At 54.0% G+C, this 19,237-nt stretch overlaps 7 protein-coding genes across 7 annotated transcripts; 4 read left to right on the top strand and 3 right to left on the bottom strand.

Annotated features, from left to right (window-relative positions):
• Nucleotides 1-416: 416 nt before the first annotated feature.
• On the top strand, nt 417-2,736 carry sly1 (syntaxin-binding protein; the record flags this gene model as incomplete). The annotated part of the gene is made up of 4 exons (XM_073693473.1): nt 417-456; nt 523-739; nt 808-1,190; nt 1,247-2,736. The coding sequence occupies 4 exons, from the start codon at nt 417-419 to the stop codon at nt 2,734-2,736; spliced, it is 2,130 nt and encodes a 709-aa protein (XP_073550085.1).
• A 102-nt stretch (nt 2,737-2,838) lies between these two features.
• Nucleotides 2,839-4,344, bottom strand: preB (alpha-factor pheromone receptor STE2). Its single transcript, XM_073687389.1, has 2 exons — nt 3,443-4,344; nt 2,839-3,385 (listed from the first exon to the last, which is right to left on the bottom strand). The coding sequence occupies exons 1-2, from the start codon at nt 4,185-4,187 to the stop codon at nt 3,009-3,011; spliced, it is 1,122 nt and encodes a 373-aa protein (XP_073550084.1). The 5' UTR covers nt 4,188-4,344; the 3' UTR covers nt 2,839-3,008.
• Nucleotides 4,345-5,161: 817 nt separating this feature from the next.
• On the top strand, nt 5,162-7,204 carry BDV59DRAFT_173672 (putative endosomal sorting complex protein TSG101). The gene is made up of 4 exons (XM_073688938.1): nt 5,162-5,241; nt 5,292-5,400; nt 5,469-5,707; nt 5,775-7,204. Exons 1-4 carry the CDS (start codon nt 5,188-5,190, stop codon nt 7,122-7,124), a joined length of 1,752 nt encoding a protein of 583 aa, XP_073550083.1. The 5' UTR covers nt 5,162-5,187; the 3' UTR covers nt 7,125-7,204.
• BDV59DRAFT_173671 (uncharacterized protein) lies at nt 7,201-9,298 on the bottom strand. The gene is made up of 2 exons (XM_073688937.1): nt 8,803-9,298; nt 7,201-8,749 (listed from the first exon to the last, which is right to left on the bottom strand). Exons 1-2 carry the CDS (start codon nt 8,840-8,842, stop codon nt 7,524-7,526), a joined length of 1,266 nt encoding a protein of 421 aa, XP_073550082.1. The 5' UTR covers nt 8,843-9,298; the 3' UTR covers nt 7,201-7,523.
• A 790-nt stretch (nt 9,299-10,088) lies between these two features.
• Nucleotides 10,089-10,961, bottom strand: BDV59DRAFT_199987 (oxidase ustYa family protein; the record flags this gene model as incomplete). Its single annotated transcript, XM_073693472.1, has 2 exons — nt 10,089-10,297; nt 10,352-10,961. 2 exons carry the CDS (start codon nt 10,959-10,961, stop codon nt 10,089-10,091), a joined length of 819 nt encoding a protein of 272 aa, XP_073550081.1.
• Nucleotides 10,962-13,881: 2,920 nt separating this feature from the next.
• Nucleotides 13,882-17,699, top strand: chsG (chitin synthase class III). The gene is made up of 6 exons (XM_073688936.1): nt 13,882-14,466; nt 14,533-15,010; nt 15,074-15,435; nt 15,492-16,338; nt 16,389-17,215; nt 17,275-17,699. Exons 1-6 carry the CDS (start codon nt 14,380-14,382, stop codon nt 17,410-17,412), a joined length of 2,739 nt encoding a protein of 912 aa, XP_073550080.1. The 5' UTR covers nt 13,882-14,379; the 3' UTR covers nt 17,413-17,699.
• Nucleotides 17,700-18,050: 351 nt separating this feature from the next.
• Nucleotides 18,051-19,101, top strand: BDV59DRAFT_153382 (NEDD8-conjugating protein UBC12). Its single transcript, XM_073687387.1, has 4 exons — nt 18,051-18,200; nt 18,282-18,372; nt 18,468-18,757; nt 18,815-19,101. The coding sequence occupies exons 1-4, from the start codon at nt 18,180-18,182 to the stop codon at nt 18,965-18,967; spliced, it is 555 nt and encodes a 184-aa protein (XP_073550079.1). The 5' UTR covers nt 18,051-18,179; the 3' UTR covers nt 18,968-19,101.
• Nucleotides 19,102-19,237: the final 136 nt, after the last annotated feature.

The raw sequence follows: 19,237 nt of genomic DNA, 5'->3' as shown, positions 1-19,237 counted from the left end.
ATGGTGAAAAGGGGGAAGAGAGGGGGTATTCGGTGGTAGTCGATGGGTGGAAGATGGAAGGAGATGGACGGAGACGAGAGAGGAGAGAAAAGGGAAAAAGCTCGTGTCGGGCGCTTACCGCATGTCACGTGTGGCGAGCCTCGGTTTGCATCGTTTGCTTGGTCGGATGACATAATCCCGGTCGAGCTCCCCAACGGGACATGCCAGGTAAGTGAGTTAATTTGACGGTTACAGATCAACATATCCTGTTATATACCTCTCAACTCCAAATTCCCCGCGGATTTCACCGGTCTGCTGGCTTCTCTGGTCCATTCTCAACTGCGCCGCGCTTTCTCGGTCATGAGACTTGTCCTCTGCCCGCTGTCCTCGTGAATACCGCTTGCGCTGCCAACTACTACCTCCCGGGGTAAACCACCATGGCATCCCCTCCTCTGTCCCTCCGTGACCGTCAGGTTGGTAGGTTTTTCAGATGGTTACTCTCCTATCTGTTGAGTCGCATGTGCTGATTGGGCAATTTCCCAGCTTCGATTCACAAAATCCTTAATCTGAACCATGATCCTCAACCTACCGGAGACGGTTCCCATGAGACCTCCGCACAGGGCTTAATCTCCTCCCCGATCTTGAACGAAGATGGCGATCCCATCTGGAAGGTCTTGGTGTTTGACAATATGGGTCGCGATGTGATCAGTAGCGTGCTGCGTGTCAATGATCTCCGAGCGTGGGGCATCACCATCCATCTGTATGCGCCCACATCTGGACCCATGTCCTCCCTCTCCCCCTGACCCGTAACTAACGACCGGATTGAAGAAACCTCAACTCTACCCGCTATCCTATTCCCGACGTCCCTGTCGTCTATCTCGTTGAGCCGACTGCCGCCAACATCCAGGTGATCACAAACGACCTATCTCGGGGGTTATACTCACCCGCCTATGTGAACTTCTTATCCTCCGTTCCCCGGCCCCTCCTCGAAGACTTTGCCTCCCAGATCGCATCTTCTGGAACGGCCGAACACGTTGCCCAGGTGTACGATCAGTATCTCAATTTCATAGTTGCCGAACCCGACCTCTTCAGCCTCGGGCTCGGAAACGATGCCTACTGGAAGATCAACAGTGCGCAGACCAGCGATGAGGATCTGGATGCGACTGTCGACAAGATCGTGAGCGGACTATTCAGCGTTAGCGTTACTATGGGTGCGTACTAGCTTTCTCATCCGGGTCTCTCCCATCTACTAACCCCACCTATGCAGGCTCCATGCCCATCATCCGGTGTCCCAAAGGCGGCGCGGCCGAGCTCATCGCCACGAAACTGGATCGCAAACTTCGCGACCACATCCTTAACTCGAAAGACAACCTCTTCTCGAACAAGAAATCCACCCCCGGCGTCCCCTCCTCCCGACCCGTCCTCATCATCGTCGACCGCAACGTGGATCTCGTTCCCATGCTCTCCCACTCATGGACATACCAGTCCCTCGTGCAGGACGTGCTCCAGATGCGTCTGAACCGCATCACCCTGGAGGCCGAGGCGGACGAGTCAGCCCCTGGCAAGGGTGTCACCAAGAAGGCCTACGATATCAACAGCAACGACTTCTTCTGGAAGCGCAATGCGGGAGCCCCCTTCCCTCAGGTCGCCGAAGACATCGATGCCGAATTAACACGGTACAAAGAGGATGCCAACGAGATCACACGGAAGACCGGCGCCTCTTCCATCGAGGATCTCCAGAATGACACAAGCGCCTCCGCACAACATCTCAAGGCTGCCATCACCCTCCTCCCCGAACTCCGCGAACGCAAAGCCATCCTGGACATGCACATGAACATCGCTACCGCGCTTCTCAAGGGCATCAAAGACCGCCAGCTCGATAACTTCTTCGAGCTGGAGGAGAACATCACCAAACAGTCCAAGACGCAAATCATGGAGCTTATCAACGACGCGTCCAAGGGCAGCGAGCCATCCGACAAGCTCCGTCTCTTCATGATCTGGTTCCTGAGCACCGAGACCGAGCTCTCACGAGCGGACATGACCCAGTTCGAGGAAGCCCTCACCCGCGCCGGCGTCAGCGACGTCAGCTCGCTCGCCTACGTGCGACAGGTCCGCGAGATCACCCGGATGACCATGATGACGACAGCGACGCCGCAGCAGCAGTCCCAGTCCTCCGATCTGTTCAAGGGCTTCTCGTCCCTCTCCAACCGCCTCACCGACCGCATCACCTCCGGCGCCCTGGGCGCCAACTTTGACTCGCTCATCTCCGGCGTGAAAAACTTCCTCCCGGCCAACAAGGACCTGACCCTGACCAAGATCACCGAGTCGATCATGGACCCAGCTTCAGCCTCGAGCTCCGCCATTGCCAAGACAGAAAACTACCTCTACTTCGACCCGCGCAGCGCCAACGCCCGCGGCGCCATGCCCCCGGCCTCGGCCTCCCGTAACGCGCAGTCGCCGAGTGGCATGGGCGCGTCGGGCCCCGGCACGGGGGCCAGCTTCGGCCAGCGCCGCCAGGCCTTCAACGAGGCCATCGTCTTCACCGTCGGCGGCGGCAGCATGGACGAGTACGGGAACCTGCAGGACTGGGTGCGTCAGACGAGCGGCCCCGGGAGCGAGGCGGCGGGTGCTGGCGGCCGCGGGGCCGCTGGATCCCACGGTGTGCCCCGACGGAGGGTCGTCTACGGCAGCACGGATTTGATGAATGCGAATGAGTTTATTACGGAATCCCTGGCGAAGCTGGGCCGGGAAGGATAAAACATGAACGAACGGTTGGTTTGGTCGCTTGACGGACGCGAATAGAATTTGCCCAATTTACGTATACTTAATGCATATTCAACCTGTATGACCTCAGGATGTATGTTCGATCCCTCCATATTATTGTATGTCCGGTGAAGGTAAATTAAGATGGCAAGTACATCACGAATGACTAGGTAGTTTACATATTTCGGAGCAGCGCACGCTGAAACGGAAAGGTAAAAGTGAAAGGGAAGAACATCTCCCACGCCATTTGAACTCACTCCACAAGCCTACACGTGAGAAGGGACGTTTGTATCCTTCCGACAACTGTGAATGGAGATATCCCGTTCCACGGCAATACCAGTTGCTTCGGGGTCAGATTGCTGCTTAGCGGCCGACGATTTCGCATAGCACAGAGTGTTAGATTTGCTGCTTGGCAGTGAGACGTACGTCGCGGTTGAGGCCTGTCTGGTCTTTCCGCCGTTGGAGAAGGACAAGGCTTGGAATAGATTGTTGCGGGACGACGAGAGGCCCGAGTCTCGCGCCTGTTGGTCGATGATGAATCCAGCCCAAATCGAGGAGAGCGGGAGGGATATTGTGACTAGGGTGAGAATGTTGGATGCTAGTTCTGGGACAGAAACGACGTATTGCAGGATGGACAAGATAGCTACGCTCGCGGTTAGACATTCTAGCTTTGGTAAGGATGAGAGCGCGCGCTACATACCGGGAATTGCCATCGTCTGGCACCCCATGACGAAGATGACTTTCATCGGACCAAAGTCCGTCATGCCGAGGCGTTTCCGGAGGTGGATAGCAAAGCCAAGCTTGGTGATGAAGACGGCAGCGAAGAAGCAGATGCTAACCGTTATGACAGCGTTCGTGGCACTCTCCAGCCAGTTAAGATGAAGAGTTTCCGACGCATGCATGATATGGTAGCAGTTCTGGACCATGAAGACAAAACGGAATATAGTCGGGACCAGGGCGACCACGGTGGAGACGACAAGCAGGGTGGTTCGATACCGGCGTCGCAGATTAGCGCAGACTACGTGTGCTTGCAGCACGAGTGAAACTTGAATGCACATGATAAGAAGCGTCACCAGGATGACTCCTAGGACCGAATCGACGTATGCGGAGAGCGGGACACGAGAGAAATCGTGGCCAAAGTAGGCGTAGAGACGCACGAAATCACTCGTGAAGTAGATGAGCTGGCATACCAATCGACTCACGTTCAAGAGCAAGGCCGTGGTGTTCAGCAGGAAGACGGAGGATCCACGCTTCTCGGGCCTAGTCAGAAGCAGGAGGATGATGAAAAGAACAATGCAGGCGCCAAGCTGAGAGCCGTAGTTGATGCAGATGCGAATGCAGTATTGGTAAAAGGAATCCACTGCTTCGACAGGCACTGCAACCTTGTCCTCTGGAGTAATGTACAGAGTGATGTTCTGCAAGAATGGATCGAAGCTGGAACCCATGGTGAGAGTAGATAGCGGACTGCGGGGTTAAGCAAGTGAAGTATGTTGTGCAACGTTTAGACAACGACGTTGGCAGTCAGTCAAATGATCTATCAGCCTGGGCACGACGACAGACAGAAAGAAGATGGTGAGCTCCAGAGGATTTGTATAAGGAACCGAGCTCGGTGGACAAGATTCGAGGGAAATGAGGTCAGGTGGATTGGCAACACTAACGGCATGACGACTCAGAGACACATAATGGGTTCCTCTGGATGCAGTGGAACACTTGAGACAAACAATAGTAGCGAGGGAATGGTGGGCAATGGCGGGTTTTTATGCGGACCAGACGACGAGATTGCCGAGACCAACAATATCAAGGCTGGCGTCGAGAACAATATCAAGACGGGAGAGCGACACTTCCTCACGTATCCCCACTTGTTCACATGGAACAGAGCCATTATTCACCTGTAGATTCAGCCTCCGAAGGGGAATCAACTGCCGGTTTCTTTAACATGCCGGTAATGATCTTGTATGGTGTTCGGCATCCCGGGTTGCCCCGTAGGCAGCGCATCATAGACAGCTTTGCGAATTCAGGGGGTGGCAGACATCTCAAACTCTGAAAAACTTTGGCCAATTGTACCCCCTCGGATAGAGCAGGTTTCAATATCGATCACGCCCATGCCGACCAGGGTGGAAGCTGTGGCCAGGATTGGGCCCGTCAGGATACACAGACGTGCTTCGGCTAGAGACATGGGGGGTTGATGTCCCTTGCATGCAGGGTCGTAATGGGCATTCCAGTTGATATCAATGAGGGGTAGGTATTGGAATGGACCGGATGTTGGACTTGCACTGGAAGAGTAACAGAGAACAGATACAAGTCGTAGGAGTAGTAGAAGGAGTAATAGATAACTACCAAGTTGTGGAGAGATGCTGACTCAGCCGCTGCGGGGAAGAGCAACATCATCACGATTGCGATTCTCTCCACCACACTCTCTCCTCCAACACTTCTCCCTTGTCAACCATGGCTGCCGTGCCCCAACGGACACTCAACTGGCTCTACAGTGTCCTAATACGGGTAAATAGTCTCCTTTCCCTCTACAGACTACTCCTAACGCTTTAATCTAGGACCACTATGATCCCCGGCAGACCTACCAGGACCCCAATCGCACCTATTCTGATGTCGCCAATGTACTCGCGCAATACCCTTCTCTTTCCCCGCGCACCGAAGTCTACAGTGAGTTGCTCTTGGACATCGTCCTGCACGCCTAGTCAAAAACCACGCTCATGGTCTAACCATCGCAGCCTACGAGAACGGTTTCTCGGCCCTCCTACTCCAACTGAGCGGCACCGTCCCTGTGTTGTTTCGCGGCACGACATACAAGTTTCCCATTACACTATGGGTCCCCAATACCTATCCTCGAGACCCTCCCCTGGTCTATGTAACACCGACACAGGATATGGCCGTTCGAGTAGGGCAACATGTGACGTTGGAAGGGAGAGTCTATCATCACTATCTCGCCCATTGGAGGGAAGCCTGGGAAGTGAGTGATTCGAAAAACAATCCGCCTACCTTACGCTGCACAGAGGGACTGATTCCATCAATTATAGCGGTCCTCTCTTGTTGATCTCCTCTCCATCCTCCGAGAAGTGTTCGCAAAGGAACCACCTGTCAAATACAAACAACCACCAGCGGCTCCAGTGCAACCTCCACAGCCACAACATGTCCCAACGCCGCCGCCTCTTCCACCCCTCCCGCCTGAGCTGGGAGCTTCGACGAGCCGCCCACCGACACACACATCCATTCCACAATCAACACCACCTGTGCCCCCTCCGCCTCCGCCAAAACCCGGGCAAATGGCAGCAGACTCGCGACAAGCTACCCCGACCACATCGCAAAGCTCCTCATCTCCCATGCCTCCACTACCGCCGAAAGAGCAGGACCCCCGTCGTCAGTCTTTTCAGCCGCCTACGGGCTTCGCCAGTCCAAGTAGGACCTCGCAGTACCTACCGGAGCGCACAAACCCGATGGCAGGATCACCCAGCGCGTATTCTTTCCCTCAGCAACAATTCAATCATCCAATGGGTCAGGTGCCTACGTACCCACCAAGCTCGGTGCCTGTACGGGGCGACGGTTCTATACCGACAAGCCCTCCCCAAACTCTCCGGGGCCTGCCACAACAACCTCCCTATATCCCCGGTCAACAGCCTCTCCCCCGTCCCATCGTGCATCAGCAACCTAACAACCGGCTCCCGCAACCCCCTCTCCCAACGTCTTCGTCACAACCATCCCCTCGTCACGGCGCACAACCCCCACCACGGCCGAAAGCTGAAACCGTGGACCTCCTCACCTCGCCATTCGAAGTCGAACTTCCCACTATTGCCCCGACAGGGCCAGCGCCGCCCATCCCACCTAACCCCGAGAAAGACGCCTTGTTGCAAGCCGTCTCCAAGACGCTGGCCGAGACTCTCCAAACCAACATCGCCCAGTCCGAATCCGCAGCACACTCCCTACAGTCCCAATCGCAATCCCTCCATGCAGCAATCGCAGCCTTGCAAGGCGAAATTTCCTCCTTGAAGGACTTCAACTCCACCCTGCAATCCAACACCTCCATCCTGCAGCAGTCGCTGCACCGCGCCGACGGCGTCATCGCCGAAGCGCAGACCCGCATTTCGTCCTCGTCCGCCCCGCAATCTAGCACCGACCCTGTCCCTTCGGGTCTTCCTCCCATCGACGAGGTCCTCGTCGCCCCAACAGTGGTGGGCAAGCAGCTCTACGACCTTGTTGCCGAGGAACGCGGCATCCAGCAGGCGATCTACGCGCTCCAGGCGGCCCTGGTGAAGGGCGTAATCAGCGTCGAGACCTGGTCACGTCATACGCGCGGCCTCGCCCGCGAGGCGTTCTTGAAACGGGCTCTCATCCGGAAGATCGGGCGGGGGATGGGATTGGAGGAGTATTAGCGTAGAAATTGGTTATCATCTAGACGGAGCGAGGATTCTTTATTTAGCCTGTATATACCCAGTGGTTCTGAGACATGCACATAAATCGTTTGGTTGCAGCTTTCACAGCCGCTGCTTAACATTCTAAAATTGGTCCATAACACGAGAAAGTGGCAAGGCAAAGAGTCGATTCACTAGCCATATGAAACTCAATTGGGGAATATCTGACACCGATCTGGTAACGAGATCAAGGAAGCATATCTTATCATAGATACAACGAAATGAAGACAAACAAAAAAAACAACATCGCGTCTATCAAGCCCAACCCGATCCTTTGCGCCGGTTGTCGCCAATCCAATCAATGGTCCGAATGTAAAGCGGAGAACAAAAAACAAAGCACAGACAAATCGATCATCCGGTTTATTTCACCTCGTTCGCGTCGGAGAATGGGCTCTCTACGCGAGGCGGTGGGACGCGACTGCTGCGGTTTGACCTGGACCCGTCATGGACAGACGTCCGGGCTGTTGTCTCGGCGGCAGGCTGGTCACTGAATGGGCTTTGCGTAGAGGCTCGCGACTGCGAGTCCGCGGGAGCCGGTTCCATGCGCTTGGCGCTCAGGGTGGTGGTCGCCTCGTCTTCCTCGTCGGACGAACTGGCGTCAAAGCCGGACGCGGGGGTCTCGTGTTGTTGTTGCGGAGTGGACGCGGACGTGGACGAACCGGATTCGGGCTGTTCCTCGATGGTCTGCACGGCGGGAGTGTTGGTGACCTTCTTGGCGGAGCCCTTCACCATGACTGGTTTCGCAGTGACGGTACGGGCGACGATGGAACTGTTGCTGTTGGATTCGGTGACACCGGCCTTGGCGAGCTGCGCGGGCGTAATGGCCGGAACGGCGGGGGCATCTGGCGGCGCGAGGGTGCCATCCGGGCCGTTTCCACCGTTGTGAATGCTGACGACGGCGGCTCTCGTCCGCATGGCCTGTTGGGCGGGCATGGGGCTGACGATGGCGTTGTTCCGGTAGATAGTGGTGGCGACACTGCTGCGGAGACTCGGGGCGATACTGCGAGTGTCGGTGGTCATGTCGGACCAAGACGAATCGCGCAGGTCACCGGGCATGAAGAAGTGCTGGTCCGGGGCGGCACCGGGCAGCGGGGGGACGGGGGGAACGAGGGGCGTTTCGGGCGGCGACCGATTGGTGACACCGGGGATGTAGGCGATTTGAATGACGTTGGAAGCGCGGGTCAAGACGGTGGAGGCGATGGAGTGGGTTGACTTGCGCGATTGCCGGGCATCGTTGAAGGCGGGATTGTTCGTCTTTTCGGCGGCGTTTCCGCCCTGCTCGGCGTATTCCTTGCGCTTCTTGCGAATGAAGAACCACCAGACTAAGAAGGTGATGATGGCGACGGCGGCGATACCCCCAATGACACCACCTGCAATGGCGCCTGCGTTACTTCCTCCTCCATCGGATGAGTTGTTTTGGGAATCGTCTGAACTGCTGCTGGAGGTTGGGACGCATCTTGTCGTGGCACACTGGTCGCAGGACCGACTGATCATGGTGCAAACGGAGCCATCCTCACAAGAGGGACAGGAGGGAGCGGAATTGGAGCACTGAACGCATCGCTTGAAGAGGGAACGACCCGAGAGGGCTTTGCTAGGGGTTAGAGAAGCCAAGCGTGGAGTCTTTGGGGGAGGGACATACCTTGGGGAGAAAAAGAGGGATCAAGGAAGGGGAGCGACATTGTGAAGGTGAAATCAGAGATGAGATGGGAGTAGCCGTAAGAATAGATAGAGAGGGAGATAGGATGAAAGAGTGGCAGGCCGGTCAACGGCGTAAGGAACGTGCAGGAAAACAGGAACGAAGAGAGTGTAAGGCTCGAGAGGACGTCAAGTCGTGAGCGTTAGAAGAGCGAAAGAATCATACGGGGAATCGACAGGTATCGGAGAAGAAGAGAGATTGAGGTCGAGGTTGTGGCCAGGAGGTTGACGTTGTTTACGGGAACCACCTCGACTCGACGATGGGGTGAGGGAGGAAGAGGAGAGAAGAGAAGGGAAGAGGAAGCGGGGGAGAAACGAGGGGAAGAAGAAGATGAAAGAAGAGAATGAGGAGGAGGAAGAAGGACGAGACGGACAAAGAGGAGAGAGAGGAGAAGAGGATGTTGGGCGAGAGGGATGGAAGGGTGGAGTCTTATTGCCACGGCGAACACAGACTGCCTAAGTAGGTAGTCTGGAGTGCGCAATCCATGGGAATAATCCGATAATAGTTCATATTGGCGGTCAATAATCCGAGCACGATAAGAATAAAATAGGTAAAAACTATCAACCATTATGATCCTATCTTTCTTCTTCCACTCCTCCGTCTGATACAGTAGTCGACAAGATCCTCTCTATCTACGTAGAGACTCCATACTCTGCGTACTGCGTGCTGCGTACTGCGTGCCCCGAAGCCCCTGGTCTGGACCCAATGCCGTTCCTTCCCTGGGAGATTACACGATCCGGCGTGGTCCAATCATCCCCCGCCGCCTGCCGTGTTTAATCTACGCGGTCGATCCTTCCTCCATTCATCGTCCGGCTCTCGGTGCCACAGTCGTAACTTCCTCCGTCGTCTCACCATGATGAACTCCAGGAAGGTGCGCCGTCTACAGCACGGAGGAACAACCATCACTTCACGACTGAAGAGGATTACAACCAGATACCTCTAGATGACAACCTTGGAATGTAAACAGGAACCAGATAACGAGGTATATCCGGTGGAGACACGCGTCATCCTTCCTATCCATCAGCGGTGCAACCGGTCGAAATGACAACCGCTTTTTTTTTATGTCCTCCGGTGGAGTCCTTCATTTATCAATTTTATTCATCCCCTCCAGAGTCATTTCTTGTCGGGAACCATATAGATCTGATAACTCAACCCAACTCCCATCTCCCCCACGGTTCCCTCCCCCTGTCACAGATCCTCAATAAATATCTATCATCCAGCAACCCTGATCACATCCACTCGATCGTTCCCTTCCTATCCCTCGATGTCACCCATTCCCGAATATCCTCAAAATTCCGGCATGTATGCGTCCGCTCCGTCTCACCCAAAAGAATCGTGTACGGTCGACCATTCCGCATCTGTCGGATCTTCCTCAGCGTCACGGGTGTCAAATCGCCGCTACACATGATCGTTTGTCGGAGCTGTTCCACACAATGGTCTGCTCATTCAATTAGTTCCGGGGCGCCCACTATGTACGCTCCCATCGCCATACCTATGTGTATCGCCTGTATGTCCGGAGGAAGCGCATGGACCCCCATGTGTTGGCGACCCTGTAGGTGCATCCGCATGATATCCAAGCAATGTAGTGAATGCAGCACATCCACCCCTCCGTAGACCCCAGTCTGTTCGACCCCCGGCATCTTCTCGATCGGCTCGACCCGTGGCGTGAATGGATCCTGGTTCATCTCCTCCACCTCGGACTCCTCAAACAGAAAGTACCGCTGCCCGATTAGATCCTCCCACGCGGCATCCATCTCTTCCATCGAGTGATTCCCGGTGTATCGCGGCTGACCCGGTTCCTCAACCCGATACAAAGTCCCCTCCTCGGTGGCTCGGATCGCGGCACCAAATCTCCTCTGCTCCAAACGAATATGTGACTTGGAGTCTCCAAAATCCGTAGAGAACCCCACTTCGTAGGTGTCTCCCGTCGTCAAGAACAGCTTCGGCCAAACGAGGATACACTGGAGGGCCGAGAAGATGGCCAGTACAATAGTAGCCCATTTCCAATATTGCGCAGATGCTACCGGTACCGTCCGACCCTTGGTGTCACTATGGTTCTCCTCGTCGAGGAGGAACCTATTTTCCTGTTCCCGATCAGCCATCTCTCCAGTTGTCGATATTTTGGCTAGAGATCCGGGGTGGTGGCGGACCGATCCTTGTTCTGGATCAAGGGAGAATGGATGAGTTGGGTTGCCATCCCTTGCAGATTGACGGGCGACTGGTCTCATTGATGGGCGTACTCTTCCTCACTGAAGATGACTGTATGGTAGATAACACGTTTGACTATATACTGCGTATTAACAGTAACTCCTTTGTGTTTTGAGCCTACCCTTTGAAAAGGATGTTGTCCATTCTAGGGGATGGACGAAATGACTCTGTATCCAAAGCTCTGAATATGGTCTATCTGCGTCATAAATCCAATTATATATATCCCAAACCCCCGAGCAACTTGTGAAGCACTAGAGGACCTCCAGCTCCCGGTCATCCGTCGTGCTTTCCGCTTCTGCAAGAACCCCATCACCACACTCGCCATAGTCTAATAATCCAAAAGCTGGTTCCCAGGCGACGCAGACCAACCAGAATATTAGCCATAACCGCCTGTCAAGATAATGTCGAGTTCCTTTACTTGTTCGGGTGAAAACATTGCCCCGCAACCACATATTTGAGCGACATATGTTTCGATAATGATAACTGTTACATGCAAGCTTTTTGGATCTCCTCTAAAGAACCATAATCCCAACTCCAGTGGTCTACCAAGCGCAACCCGTTTGCTCCCACGATAGGAACAGTAGAGTTAAACTTTCCCTTGGGTATCTCCCTTGTGTCTCGGCTTCTTTACTCTTTGTCAGTTCTAATCTCCCTGTATAGATTCATAGGTACTACTATGGGCAGCATTGGATCCATCTACTGTTTGTTGACAGACGTTTCAATGATGTGGGCTCTGCATGCTCTGCATTAGCTCAGGAAGACCGTCACATCGTGGCGTTGTTGGCAATGGAACAGTTAGATATTCCTGTCAGGTACGGGTGAAGAGGCGGTGATCCGAAGGGAACGTGTTGGGATCCTCTCTGATCGACAATCCGGGAGGGTCCGATGTCTCATACTGGATGGGGCGGAAAACCCCCGACGTTCAGTGTAGAGCGACTCTATAGGGGTGAAAATCCTCCAGCGGAGGACTCGGTGAAAGGAGGTCGACGATGCCTTGGCGAGCGTATACCTAGCTGAATGCCGGCAGGTGGCTGGCTGGTTGGCTTGGTAGGGATGACTCTTGCAACGATTGGCCCTGCAGTGGATAGAATTTGGCATTGGTTGAGACACATTCTTGTCAATCCAAGGTACTACCCATCTATGGGCGAGAAAACACCGAAGTTCTGCTGACTATAGGATATAAGTCTGCATAAGGAGACAGCGACTGTGAGACCGGTGGTCTCTGATGGAGTACAACCGATGCTAAGAATAGGAGTTCTAAAGCCACTAGCCTGGTGTGGCAGTGATGATCCACCATTGGACCTCCACGAGGTAAAGTGTCTCTAAGCACGGCGTGGAGTAGACGGGGCTCATTTGATATTGAGATTTCTGACCAACCCATTCTCTCATCGCTTGACCCTGGAGATCTGCCGGGGTGTACCTCATAATGACCTCAAAGTCAACGACAGGTCGGACGGCAAGAAAGAAAATCCTGCGGCATGTCGGCGATGGTGAAACAATCGCTTGATCGTTGGAAGTTTGGCAGAATTAAGGATCTCGGACTAGCGCCAGTGGTGGCGTCGGATTGACCAACGGTTGATTAACACACTCGCTGGGCGGGATCCGCAGGGCTATATTTGGCCCTCCGCTAGCCCGGTTGGGTTAGCGGGCACACCCCGCCCCCTGAATGGTACCGTATTAGATGATATTACGGTACATTACCATTCTTATGGGAGATACCGAAGGCATCACCGCAGGAGGCCGTACCTAGGAGATAGGTAGGTAGGTAGGTAGGTAATCGATTATTGTTCAGATAATCATCAGAGAGGATCAGATGAGACGCCGTCACAGATCACCTCAGCCTTCTGACCGTGAAGCATGGTATCCCCGTTACCACATGCCCCGGTTGGCAATCATGCTGGCGAGGGATGCCGGGAATGCCACCAAAAAACAACCTCATCAGACCTCGAACTGATGGTGACGGGTTCATTCCAAGTTCCTTTCACCGTTTGTCTTGGGACCCTTCCCGGTATCCCTCCTGTTCTACCGGTATTCCCGTACCGTTCAATCATCCCCGACAACTCGCAGGTGACACGATAGAACCAATTTCTGGAACGAGGACTGACGGTTTTACCCACCGGAACCACAAAACCGAGTTCCATGAGACCCTGATAATTTAAATTCAGTCATGCGGAGATTGGTTCTGGCCGACTCGGAGAGGCTTCATTCCAGACGTCCTTGCTGCGAGGACGGGAATATCTCCGACGATAGGTCAGGTCCCGCCAAGTACATGCAGACCTTGCCGCGGAATTCTGCACAATCCAGCGGTTGGAGGGGGTTTGGGACAGGTAGAATGTATGCTCACTAGCTTGGAGTACCGACGACAGACCAGTCGAAACGGCTTGGAAGACTTCAGGTTGGATATCGATCTACTCCAAGGAGGGCGTATGAGTACAGGATTCGAACAGCGGTATTCTGGCCATCGATCAGCCGCGCCGCCTTGACGCCGTCGCTCATCGTTGGGCGCTCGATCCTCCTCAGCCCTTTGACAGAAATCTTTCGATCCAAATTAGCAAGAGAATCGACTCCTCAGCCTCATCCTCCATCGGGCGGAAGCGATCAATTTGGGGCCATTTTTGAGGGACAGAAAAATACCAGGAAGAAAATCCCCACTCGCCGCCCCAAACCGTAGCCAAAAACCAAAAAAACGCCAATACGAATTAAAATAGGTCCTCGAGGATGGTCGAAAGAAAATAATAATAATAATAATAAATTTCAAAGGTCAAACAAAATATTAATGGTTATTTTGTCTGGGAAAATTTCTCTCGTCCGTCAATCCTTTGGGGAAAGCCGGTGGTCCTGCTGCCCTACAACTTCTCTCTCCATCCATTCCATCGAGCTTCACCCTCTTGACATTCTCTCTCTCCCCCCTTTCATCCCTCCACCCTCCCGCTGTCAGGCTCCCAACTCCCAGAGACGCGCGCGCAGAAATCGTTTTCCGCCTCGTCTCTTCCTGTTTTTCAGCTTTGCGGGTTGTCTTTCTCAGCCCTGGCGGCTTCTACCACGTTTCTCTTGTGCCCGCATCTCCCCTCCGCCGTCACTCACATCTCCCTCTGGTCACCCCTTTTCATCTCTATATTCCTCATTTTAATCTCCCCTCGTTGGTCTTCATCTTCATCCTGTCGGTATCTCTACAGCTGGATTCCGTCGTCTGACCCCTTCTGCCTGACCTCCGCGTTTTCCTGATACCCCTTTTGCATCTTGTTGCCCTTGCGCGCTGCTTCCCTGTCCCTGCGTATCTCTCGCTCTGATTTGGAAAATACCCCGGAAACCATGGCCTACCAGGGTTCGGGGGATCACACTCCACCCCATTACAATGAGGACGCACACCGTCTTCAGGATCTCCCACATGGTGCCTCTGTATGTCTCGTCCTCCACTTCCCTCCAGGCGCGAGCTAAGCTAACGCGATAACTGCTGGTGAACAGTATGAAGAAGAGGCCTCCAGAGGATTGCTTTCCAGCCAACAAGGCCCCTTCAATAGCCCCTTCGATGACCCCCATCAACGCGGCGTCTCTCCCCAGCGACCCGCTTCTGGATACAGTCTGACCGAGACCTATGCCGCCGATGCCGCCTACAACGACCCATACAGTGCCGGCAGTGGCTCCGTCTACTCCGGCCATTCCATGGAAAACCCCGCGACCGCCTTCGGTGTTCCCGGTCGTGTCGCGTCCCCGTACGCGCGCAGCGAGACCTCCTCCACGGAGGCATGGAGACAGCGACAGGCTCCCGGAGCCGGGGGTGGTGGCGGCGGTCTGCGCCGTTATGCCACGAGAAAGGTCAAGCTCGTTCAGGGTTCCGTCCTGAGTGTCGACTACCCCGTGCCTAGTGCTATCCAGAATGCCATTCAGGCGAAATACCGCAACGACCTTGAGGGTGGAAGCGAGGAATTCACCCACATGCGGTGTAAGTCTGGCCTGTCCTGAGCCATAGCCTTTGGCATGTCGCTAACCCGTGCACGCTTCGCAGATACTGCCGCAACTTGCGATCCCAATGAATTCACCCTCCACAACGGTTACAATCTTCGTCCCGCCATGTACAACAGACACACCGAACTTCTGATTGCGATTACCTACTACAACGAAGATAAGACCCTCACCGCGCGTACCCTCCATGGTGTTATGCAGAACATTCGCGAGATCGTCAACCTGAAGAAGTCCGAGTTCTGGAACAAGGGCGGCCCAGCCTGGCAGAAGATTGTGGTGGCTCTGGTCTTCGACGGTATCGATCCTTGCGATAAAGATACTCTGGATGTCCTAGCCACCATCGGTATCTATCAGGATGGTGTCATGAAGCGTGATGTCGACGGCAAGGAGACCGTCGCCCACATTGTACGTGTGAACGCTCAGCACGAACGGATGGCGATGGATGTGCTAATGCGAAATAGTTCGAATACACGACGCAGTTGTCCGTCACCCCCAACCAGCAGCTGATCCGCCCTACCGATGATGGACCGAGCACGCTGCCCCCTGTGCAGATGATGTTCTGTTTGAAGCAGAAGAACAGCAAGAAGATCAACTCTCACCGTTGGCTCTTCAACGCTTTCGGACGGATCCTCAACCCCGAAATTTGCATCCTGCTGGATGCCGGTACGAAACCCGGTCATAAGTCGCTCCTGGCGCTGTGGGAGGCCTTCTACAACGACAAGGACCTCGGTGGTGCTTGTGGTGAGATCCATGCCATGTTAGGCAAGGGTTGGAAGAATCTCGTCAACCCGCTAGTTGCCGCCCAGAACTTCGAGTACAAGATCAGTAATATTCTCGATAAGCCACTGGAGAGTTCATTCGGATACGTCAGTGTCTTGCCCGGTGCTTTCTCGGCGTATCGATTCCGTGCGATTATGGGTCGGCCGCTTGAGCAGTACTTCCACGGTGACCACACACTATCTAAGCAATTAGGAAAGAAGGGTATCGAGGGCATGAACATTTTCAAGAAGAACATGTTCTTGGCCGAAGATCGTATCCTGTGTTTCGAACTGGTCGCCAAGGCGGGCTCCAAATGGCACCTGTCTTATGTGAAGGCCTCCAAGGCGGAAACTGACGTTCCCGAGGGTGCTGCTGAATTCATTTCTCAGCGTCGTCGTTGGTTGAACGGTTCGTTTGCCGCCGGTATTTACTCGCTCATGCACTTCGGACGGATGTACAAGAGTGGACATAACCTGGTCCGCATGTTCTTCTTGCACATTCAAATGTTCTACAACATCTTCAACACTATCCTGACCTGGTTCTCTTTGGGTGAGTTTCTTGAGCACCTCTGGCGGAGTGGTGTTGCTAACAGTGTCTAGCATCATATTGGCTTACCACCACTGTCATTATGGATTTGGTGGGAACTCCCAGCGAAGAGAACAACCACACCGGTTTCCCCTTCGGCAAGGACGCGACACCTATCGTGAATACCCTTGTGAAATACGTATACTTGGGTTTCTTGCTCCTGCAGTTCATTCTCGCCTTGGGTAATCGTCCTAAAGGGTCCCGCTACTCGTACCTCGCCTCGTTTATCGTCTTCGGTATCATCCAACTCTACACGGTCGTTGATGCCTTGTACTTGGTGGTCCGCGCCTTCAGCGGAACTGCGCCGATGGATTTCGACACTGACCACGGCGTCGGTGCCTTCCTGTCCTCGTTCTTCGGTGGTAACGCTGGTCTGGTTGTCATCGCCCTTGCTGCTACTTTTGGTCTTTACTTCGTCGCGTCCTTTATGTACCTGGATCCGTGGCACATGTTCACTTCCTTCCCCGCGTACATGGCGGTCCAGTCGTCGTACATCAACATCCTCAACGTCTATGCTTTCAGCAACTGGCACGACGTGTCTTGGGGTACCAAAGGTTCGGACAAGGCTGATGCTCTCCCATCAGCGACAACCACGAAAGAAGGCGGCAAGGATGCGGTCATTGAGGAAATCGACAAGCCTCAGGCCGACATCGATAGTCAGTTTGAGGCGACCGTGAAGCGTGCCCTCACGCCTTACGTTGCTCCTGTGGAGAAGGAAGAGAAGAGTCTCGATGATTCCTACAAGAGTTTCCGTACCCGACTGGTCACGTTTTGGATTTTCAGCAACGCCCTTCTTGCTCTTTGCATTACCAGCGACGGCCTGGACAAGTTTGGTTTAACGGTATGTGTTAGCCCTGACGTCAAAATGCCCTGGACGGTAGACCTAATTGACTTGCGCAGAATTCTGCAACCGAGCGTACATCGCGTTTCTTCCAGGCTCTGCTGTGGGCTAACGCCATTGTCGCTCTCTTCCGTTTCATCGGTGCTTGTTGGTTCCTGGGCAAGACTGGCCTTATGTGCTGCTTCGCCCGCCGGTAGAAGGTTGTATCTGACTTTAATAATGAACAAAAAGGGCTGCCTGCGGACATATGGCATGCAGGAGTCCAGATAGGATATGTGGCAGCCTTGCTTTCGTTTCTTTCCTGCCTTTTTAACTTTATCTTGATATTTTGTATTCTACATATTTGACGTCCTCTTGTTTGCTCCGCTACTTAGTTACCCACGTGTTTTCACTGTTCTGGTTGGATTGTGTGTCTGTACGGCCTTTTTATCATTTGATGAGACGTAAGGTTTAGCGATTAGAATGATCAGGTGTATTGCATGCATAACTCCGTGGTGGTGGAAGTATGTAGGCACATATGTTACGACGGGAGCAGAGCGGATGCCGTCCAGACGGAGGCGGTGATGGCGCATGGCGTCAGGCCGCCGCCGCCGTCTCCGCCCGCCTGAATCAGCAACGCTTCGGTTTCTGCGCCTCCACCAGCTGATCCTCTCCATGAGACATCCTCGTCCTTCAAATCAGGACTATCTCCTCACCACCCTTTGATCCTACCCATACGGTCGTCGGCCTACTAGTTTCGGGCACAGAATTCCTCCCTCACGGGCTTTGCCGCAGCAGACGACCTCCCGATATTCGCCCATCAGACCCCGCAATCCTGTCGCTTCCCTCCACTTCCTCCTGCTTCCAGTCTGTTGTGACAGAATACAGTCCATCAGGCTATCCGATACTCTGTGGTTGAACCCTCCCTGCCTTTAGCCCACTCTTTGCACATCTTCCCGGGGTCGCGTGCCGGGATACGCTCAATATGTTGAAGATATGGTCGATGGTACGTCGGGATGTGTCCGCTCCTCGCCCCAACCGAACATGAGAGCGAAGTTTTCAGGTCGCTAACGGGTCTTCGGTCCAGAAACAAAAACAGCAACAGGCTGAGAATGCCGAGGGGGCCGCCGGAAAGAAGAAGAAGAAGGTTACCGCCGCACAACTGCGCGTGCAACGAGGTACGCATTCATCCCGTTAGATCCTTGTTGATCGACGTCCCTTTCCTACGACAGGAGGATAAATGAGCGCTGACGTTGCCGGGAATCGGGCTCAGACCTGCAAGAGCTGACCCTGGGAAGCACGATGAGAATGACCTTCCCCAACCCCGACGATATCCTCAACTTCGTCCTCATCATCGAGCCCGATGAGGGCATGTACAAGGGCGGGGCTTTCCATTTCAACTTCGCCGTCAACCAGAACTTCCCCCACGACCCGCCGAAAGTGAAGTGCACGCAGAAGATCTATCATCCCAATATCGACCTCGAGGGCAACGTGTGTCTGAACATTCTGCGCGAGGACTGGAAGCCGGTGCTGAATCTGAATGCGGTGATTGTTGGAATGCAGGTACGGTTTTTCCGGGAGGGCCGATTCCTCTATCAGATAATCTAACTTCTGAGCTAGTTCCTCTTCCTCGAGCCCAACGCTTCCGACCCCCTGAATAAAGAGGCCGCCGACGACCTACGCACGAACCGCGAGGCCTTCCGGCGGAACGTGCGCAACTCTATGGCCGGGGGCTCGGTCAAGGGGGTGCAGTTCGAGCGTGTGATGAAATGAGTGACACTAGGGGAGATGGCTAGATGAGCAGATTCGCGAATCGCATTAGGGACCGGGTGGCTCTGACTTCAGTCTCGTGCATTTATAGTTATGAATTAATTAGCGACTGGATAGATCCATGATCATGAAAGCAATGAACCATATTCTTTATCTGTTGTGATAAGAGATGGGGCAACTACGCCGCAGTCGAGGGTAAGGATACAACCACCAGAGTTACAAGCGTATATATACACTCAACAAACACCGGAATCAGAACTAATTGAACATTAT

The sequence above is a fragment of the Aspergillus ambiguus genome (genome assembly GCF_047715705.1).
Source record: "Aspergillus ambiguus strain CBS 117.58 unplaced genomic scaffold BDV59scaffold_7, whole genome shotgun sequence".
NCBI classification, from domain to species: domain Eukaryota; kingdom Fungi; phylum Ascomycota; class Eurotiomycetes; order Eurotiales; family Aspergillaceae; genus Aspergillus; species Aspergillus ambiguus.
The sequence above is the reverse complement of the archived record's forward strand: the minus strand, read 5'-3'. Positions and strand labels throughout refer to the sequence as shown.

Excerpts from the sequence above, each read along its gene's own strand:
- preB (XM_073687389.1), bottom strand. The coding sequence starts at position 4,187 with ATGGGTTCCAGCTTCGATCCATTCTTGCAGAACATCACTCTGTACATT. Across the intron at positions 3,386-3,442 it reads CCAGACGATGGCAATTCCCG|CTATCTTGTCCATCCTGCAA; the intron begins GTATGTAGCGCG and ends CCGCGAGCGTAG.
- BDV59DRAFT_173672 (XM_073688938.1), top strand. The coding sequence starts at position 5,188 with ATGGCTGCCGTGCCCCAACGGACACTCAACTGGCTCTACAGTGTCCTA. Across the intron at positions 5,401-5,468 it reads CCCGCGCACCGAAGTCTACA|CCTACGAGAACGGTTTCTCG; the intron begins GTGAGTTGCTCT and ends TAACCATCGCAG. Across the intron at positions 5,708-5,774 it reads ATTGGAGGGAAGCCTGGGAA|CGGTCCTCTCTTGTTGATCT; the intron begins GTGAGTGATTCG and ends CATCAATTATAG.
- BDV59DRAFT_173671 (XM_073688937.1), bottom strand. The coding sequence starts at position 8,842 with ATGTCGCTCCCCTTCCTTGATCCCTCTTTTTCTCCCCAAG. Across the intron at positions 8,750-8,802 it reads TCCCTCTTTTTCTCCCCAAG|CCCTCTCGGGTCGTTCCCTC; the intron begins GTATGTCCCTCC and ends CCCCTAGCAAAG.
- chsG (XM_073688936.1), top strand. The coding sequence starts at position 14,380 with ATGGCCTACCAGGGTTCGGGGGATCACACTCCACCCCATTACAATGAG. Across the intron at positions 14,467-14,532 it reads ATCTCCCACATGGTGCCTCT|TATGAAGAAGAGGCCTCCAG; the intron begins GTATGTCTCGTC and ends GCTGGTGAACAG. Across the intron at positions 16,339-16,388 it reads CCTGACCTGGTTCTCTTTGG|CATCATATTGGCTTACCACC; the intron begins GTGAGTTTCTTG and ends AACAGTGTCTAG.
- BDV59DRAFT_153382 (XM_073687387.1), top strand. The coding sequence starts at position 18,180 with ATGTTGAAGATATGGTCGATG. Across the intron at positions 18,201-18,281 it reads TGTTGAAGATATGGTCGATG|AAACAAAAACAGCAACAGGC; the intron begins GTACGTCGGGAT and ends TCTTCGGTCCAG. Across the intron at positions 18,758-18,814 it reads CGGTGATTGTTGGAATGCAG|TTCCTCTTCCTCGAGCCCAA; the intron begins GTACGGTTTTTC and ends CTTCTGAGCTAG.